General features: G+C 34.2%; 1 protein-coding gene across 1 annotated transcript in view; it reads left to right on the top strand.

Moving 5' to 3' along the window:
• Positions 1 to 6842, top strand: part of RBM33 (RNA binding motif protein 33) — a 98406-nt gene that overhangs the window by 5316 nt on the left and 86248 nt on the right. Inside the window, exon 3 of the mRNA XM_008567081.1 lies at positions 2337 to 2385. Coding sequence (XP_008565303.1) covers positions 2337 to 2385 — 49 coding nt within the window. The remainder of the gene's footprint in view (positions 1 to 2336; positions 2386 to 6842) is intronic.

The following is a 6842-nucleotide window of genomic DNA, read 5'->3' as shown; positions in this document are numbered from 1 at the left end:
CAGGAACACCCCCCCCCCCTCCACCTCCCCCCCAGTCTACCAAAATCTGTGGATGGGCAAGTCACTTTCTTATATAAAATGGCATAGTATTGACATATAAACTATGCACATTCTCCTGTATACTTTAAATCTTCTCTAATACTTAAAATACCTAATATAGCATAAATGCTATATTATGTAAATAGCTGTTATACTATATTGTTTTATTTGTATTATTTTTTATTGTATTGCTCTTTTATATAGTTTTTTTGTTCTGAATGTTTTTGATCTGTGGTTGGTTGAATCTGAATGTGGAACCTGTGGATACAGAAAGCCAACTTAGTTTAGCTTCTGTGGAATCTGTGCATAGTAATTAGGATTTGGACACTGTACTCAGAGTGAGTTCACCTACTGGAGTCATTTCTTTCTAGCACAGTGACCTTGGGCAAATTATTTACCATCTCACTGTCCATGTTTTCACATTTTAAAATTGGGGAATGATGTAAGTATCTACCTGATATGGTTATTATATCTATTAAAAAGCTATTAGGTGTAAAACACTTAGTACAGTGCCTGGCACATAAGTATACTGAATGAATGTTGATTTGTTTTGAGCTATTATTTATGGTTGTTGTAGGCTTGTGGGCTTATTCCTGCTGTCTCCCATCCTTTCTTTGGTTAGTTATGGAAATAAGTACTATTCTCCATTTTCTGTATACTCATCTCATAACTGATCAGTTATTTATCTTTTAAAAATATTCTTGTTTAGAAATAATAGGTGGTCATTAAAGATTGATTTATTTCCATGTATTTCTCTTGTCAGTAAAAGGCATAAGTACTTTCTGGATTTTTGCTCATGTAATTACTAACCCCTATTCTTATTACCTTAATTGGCATGCCCTGGGAAATTGGTATTTCTTTCTATTTTCAGTTATTTAAAGCAATGGTGTAGAGTGGTGCTTGTCTTCAAAGAGGTACTTGTATGTTTTTGGTCATCTAGAATCAAGTTCTCAAATGGGGCTATTATAAATATTGCTGCCTAGACCTCATTTTTTTCCCCTGCTCCTGGAGGGTAAGTATAACACTGAAGATAAAAAAATTGTATCTGAAAGATGTGCTTTAAAAATATTAGAAGAAGCTATATTCTTCTCTCATAACTATCTTATACAGATTTGTGAAAGATTTTTTCAAGGGCTAAGTTCTTGTCATGCATCTGTCACTGCTGTGTGACTTTAGGCAAGTTATTTTTTGTATCTATAAAATGAGGGTATAGGACTCATTGCAGGGTAACTTAAAATAACTAAGAAAGTTTCAGTGCATGAACTAAATGATCTGTCAGGTTGTTTTTAGTTCTGAAAGGTATTATATAGAAACATGCATTTCTTTTATAACTTTACGTATGCATTCCTGGAGATACTAGAATTCTGTAAAGTAGCACACTAAAAATAAACATGGTTTTTGAGTAAAATAGTGCTGGTGCTGATTTCTCAAAACCTGTAGAATTTTGTAACCAGAGTCTTACAAAGAAGAGTAATAATGGTAATAATATTGGTATATTTAAATCACCATAGCATTTGTACCTGGAATCATAGTCTAATTGTGTTTCCTCCTTCTGTATGTTGGTCTTGAAAGACATTTGCTTCTAAGAGATTGATTTCCCCAGAATTAAAAACATATTCCAGTGGTAGCCATCTTTATCAATCAAAAAATTAGAAAATATAGTGGAAAATGTCTTCAGCTTCTTCATTTGCTAAGGGTTTCTATTTTAATTGTGAGAAAGCCTGCTTCCAATCACTTCAAAACAGAAATATGCTGAAAAAAATTGCAAATGATTAATAAGGCTTTCATGATATACAAAAATAATTTCCTTAGTTACTGTAATTTGATTTTATGTCCTCATCATTGTTTTGAAACTTAGAAAACTTTTTCAGCCTTTGTCAGTTTTGATGAGTGTCGAATGGTCTCTCAAGGTTTTGGTTTTTATAAGGATATTGAGCATCTTTTCCTATTTCATCATAGGTTTTTAAAGAATGGAGAAAACTTAAATATGAGTATTACTTGTTATAATTTCTTCTTTTACTTATTATTCAACAGGTCCAAAGAGATTAAGATCTCATATTGAGGTGCAAAACTAAGATGAGAAGTCCAATGGCCCAATTTCTATGGCAAAACCTCCCCATGTTCCCTATGTACTGGGAAATATTAATTTCAAAAGTTATTAATAAAGAAGAAGGAAACTATAGCAATGTGAACATGAAAGTACCCTAACCCTAGAGTCCTTGGTAAAGTTCCAAGTGACCTATGAACTTTCCCATCTAATAGGAATAATTCATTGACATGTTTCTTTCTCTCCCCAGTGAACTTGAAGATGACTTACTGGGAGAAGATTTGCTATCTGGCAAAAAGGTGAGAAATATAGGTCTTTCTGAAATGAAATAGTAGTTATGTAATTGTGCTTAAAATATAGAAATACATCACTTATGCATGGGATATATTACTGGAAGGTTGTTATAGATAAACATTTCATAAGTTGAATTTTTTTTAACATATAGAGAGCTGTCTATTAGTAAATTTTCTAGTAATTATAACTCAAGCAATCTTTTGAAGCAAATATTTTAGTTCTTAATATGTTCAAGGCATTCTAGCAGGTATTGGATTTGTGACAGCAGTACGTAAAGCTACTCTTTGCCGTAAAGAGATGTAACATTTGGAGGTTAATATTTTGCATATTGTTTCTAGAATTCACTTTGGGTATTCAGAGATAAGCTTAAAGATAAACATAGTAAAATAGACATTCATATAAATAAGATTAAAAGTCTAAAACGTAGTATAGGTTTTTCTAAACCATTTTGATCAAATAAAAACTTTGAAGCAATTATCTTTAATGTGTGTATATTTATATATCGTGTGTGTGTGTGTGTGTGTGTGTATGTGTATACGAGGGTACTTGAAAAAGTTCATGGAAGGATTTGTATTATCTTTTAACTTCATTTTTCCACGAACATTTTGAAATACTCTCATATACACGCACTGTTCTACCGAAGTATTTGCACATGATCAAACATACCTAAAAAGCAGAAGTGTAGAGCAAAAGTGAAATACAAAATTTTTTATTTTATTAATTAAGAGTTTTATAACACTTTCTATTCTTATTTAATATCAAGGTAGTTCTTTATGCTTAGTTTTTAAAAGTCTTAAAATTATGATGGCATCTTAATACCAATGGTTACTATACTCAAGCTCATTATAATTTAGGTTACAAACTTTTCAGTAATATTAGTGGTATAAATTCACATTTCAGATAGTGTGGTAGGTTCACATAGTTTGTCTGGTTTATCACATCTGGTTAGATTGCTCTTTTAATCTTGTTTGTCGTATAGTTAATTAAGATCTCACACTATTAATTACCAGCTCTACCATTTTCTTGTAACTTACTGTGTTGTATTATTATTAGCATTTTCTCTAATGCGTGAATTTGTTTTAGGATTCTTTTAAAGCCACTTTTCCTTTCTGTGTTCAGTTTCTTAGTGCACCATAAGCCTACACATGGTCTGGTTTTGGACTACTTGATTTCCCCTTCTTTTGATGGCTCTGTCATCATCTGTAAGTCTAAGAATTAGTTATCTGTAAATCCGTTTGCTTTAATAGAAGTAAACTGGGATACATCCAAAATAAATTGAAATTGAAAACGTGGTGAGAGAGGCCCTCAGCCTGTCTGTGTTGTGGTTCACACTCTGTTCTCAGGATTTCTGCTGCATATGTGGTGTCTGGAATGGGTGGGGCGCCAACCTCAGTCCTTTGTCATGGTCACCAGGAGGTTGGGATGGGGATGGTTCTTTCTATCTCAGTGAATTATTTTGCACACCCTTTGAAGTTGCTTTCACTGTACTTGGGAGTCCACTATCCTAAAGTGGACATTTTTCCCTTTGTATTTATTTAAGATACTGTAATGAAGAATAAAAGTTACTTGTTAAAAAGGTTTAAATGTAGTAAAATATTTTTATATGAAATTGGATTTTTATTTTTAGGGAAGTCTAATGTTTCATAGTTTGCCCTGTGTTTCTCCCCAGGGAGTTCCACCAGCCATAGTAATTTGCTTTTGGTGTATGCAAAGCTTGTAAAAGCTTTGGGCAGGATTTGTCAATAAAGATTGAAAGCACTATTTGGTATGGATGGTAATACTGACTATTCTGGGGGAGTAATCTTAGGATTTTTTTTCTTTTGGATGAAGCAGGAGTATGCTTGGTGAGGATGCTTTTTGACGGTTTCAGTGGGAGGGGCCCTTATCTCCTTTGGAATTTTGTTTACTTTGGAGGAGTGAGTTTTCCTCTCCACTCTTCTTTCCTAACGTAAAATAAATACATCCTTCCTTGTAGGAATCAAAGTGTTCAAAACATCTAAAAAAGCATGAAAAAACTAGATATAAACACTCATGACTAACATTTTGCTATCTGTCCTTCCATTCTGTTTTCATCTGTTTTAAAAAGTAATTGAAATATATAAGATTGCTTCTTTTTAATTTAATATTGTGTCATTGGACTTTTCTCCTTGTCATTAGGCATTCTTTTAAAATATTTTATAATGGCTACATAATACTGCAATGTTTGCATATACTGCAGTATACCTAGCCATTCCTATGTGTGTTGGGGTCGTTTCCATGTTATGACCTTTTTTAAAAAAAACTTTTTTGTGGTAAATCTCAAGCACATACAAAGGAATAGTATAATTTACCCTCATGCTTATGTCACTCAGTTTCAGCAATTTTTAGTTAAAGGCAGTCTTGCTTCATCTTTATCCACTCAGTCCTACCTCCTGAATTATTTTGAAGTAAATCTCAGTTATTATGTATTTTAATATACAAATCTTACTATGCTTTTGGTATTTTTTTCTTAGGAAGTTTCCATGAAAGGGAATTTCTCACCTAAGGGCGTGAACATCTTAAGGTTCTTGTCTTATATTGCCAAATTGCTTTCCAGCAATGTTTGATCAGTTTATGTTCTTAGCACCAGTATAATCGTCTCTCTCACCTTTCCCCACCTTTGGTGTCACTTTTTAAAAAGAATCTTTGTCACTGTGATAGATGAAAAATGATTTCTGGTTGGTTTAATTTGTATTTATTTGATTTCTAGTGAGATTGAACATTTTTTTCAGGTATTTATTAGTGAGTTTATTGCTACTGGTTTCTGACTGGAGCCCATGAGATGAGTACCTGGGCTGCCTGACCACTGTTTTTCCCACACTGGAGTCCCCATGAAATGTACAGAGATGTACCTTTGTCTGGAGAGACTCTTAGGGCACTGACAGCCAGAGGGGAGGTGCATAACCATGTCCTGACTGTGGACATGGTTAATTGTCAGACTGGGGGGCCGAATTTGTCAAGAAGGGAGGTTGTTAGGGCCAAGTTTTAAATATGTGATTAAAATGCAAAATTGCAAATTTAGAATGAAGCAGGTTAGTGTGACCAAGTTAGAACTTTTAGAAATTGGGTAAGATTGAGGTGGAAGTTGGCTGACAGTTTTTAAGTCCTTCTTTAGTTTCTGTATTTTACTTCTGCATCAAGTACTGCTAGACAGGTGTTCTTCTGGCACACGAAGCTGGTCTCTATTTCATAGGTGTCAGTGTTGGAGAATGTTTGGGGAACCATCTTCTCCCCTTTTTAAAACTCTTGCTGTCCCATGAAAGTTTCCGTGTTCTTGAGCGTATTAGAGAGAACCTTTCTTTTTCTTTCACACTTGCTTCTCTTCCCAGGGGAGGGATGACCTATGTATTTGGAAAGATTGGGAGAAAGGATTTCACTAGCATTCACAGGCACTTTTGTCTTCCTCTCTTGGGGTCTGCTTGCCCTACTTTTCTCTACACCATCCTGAGCAGAATGCTCTTGAGCTACTCTACCCTTGCCTGAGAAAACAGTTCACTACAGTTCATTGGGATGTGTTGAAAATCATCTTTGGCATCAAGGATTTAGCCTAACTCTCCATTCTTGCTTTTTTCAGTGAAGTAGGTATTTTGTTCATTGCCTCCTGTGTCTGTTATTCAGAATAGAGATAGAGGTTGAATCCTCAAAGTGATATTTGACTACCATTGGGGCCCACCACAACATTCCTTTTTTTTTTTTTTTTTGGTGAATTATTAGTTCACCAAATTTTTTTACAAATACTTAGAAGTTTAACTAAAAAACTCAAGAAAGCAACCTCTTGAGTGAATTTTTCTCTCACTGAATTATTAATTTTTAAAGATTTCTTGAGGTTTTATTTACTGGGTTGGAAAGCTAAACTTTGTCCGGTTAGCCCATGTCAGGCCTGCTTTATACCTGCTAATGGCATCTTTCACTCTCAACACTGGCCTCATTTGGATGACAGATAATATGGTCAAGTAACAGAATTTTTATTTTATTTAAGCAGTCTGTTAAGCAGTCTGTTTTGATATACACATCCATCCTCCCTTCCTCAAGTAATAAACAGACTACGTGACCTGTGTTATTTTTATTTTATTGTAGTGTCAATGATTGGGTGGAGTCTCTGGGGACAAATAAATACAAATAAGACTGATTATTTTTGGCTATCAGGAATACCGTAATAAAGAATGTACAGACAAGTTTGAGAAACCTTATTTTTATAAGGTGTGAATGTTAGAATGAGACTGCTTGCTTGTTTGTTTCAGGTGTATATAGAAAAATCCAGTCTATTTTTCTATTGTTGATTTTTAAAGGGTGTGTGTGTGTGTGTGTGTTGAGTGTATGTGTGGTTTTCACCGTCTTTTGGAGGATAAGTAGTAATTTATATACGTATATTATTTATACATATAAGTAATTTTAACGGGAGGAAAATGTGAAGTTCCCCTGCCCCCCCCCCCCCCCCCCCCCC

This window comes from Galeopterus variegatus, unplaced genomic scaffold (genome assembly GCF_000696425.1).
Source record: "Galeopterus variegatus unplaced genomic scaffold, G_variegatus-3.0.2 Scaffold292, whole genome shotgun sequence".
Taxonomy (NCBI): Eukaryota; Metazoa; Chordata; class Mammalia; order Dermoptera; family Cynocephalidae; genus Galeopterus; species Galeopterus variegatus.
The sequence above is the reverse complement of the archived record's forward strand: the minus strand, read 5'-3'. Positions and strand labels throughout refer to the sequence as shown.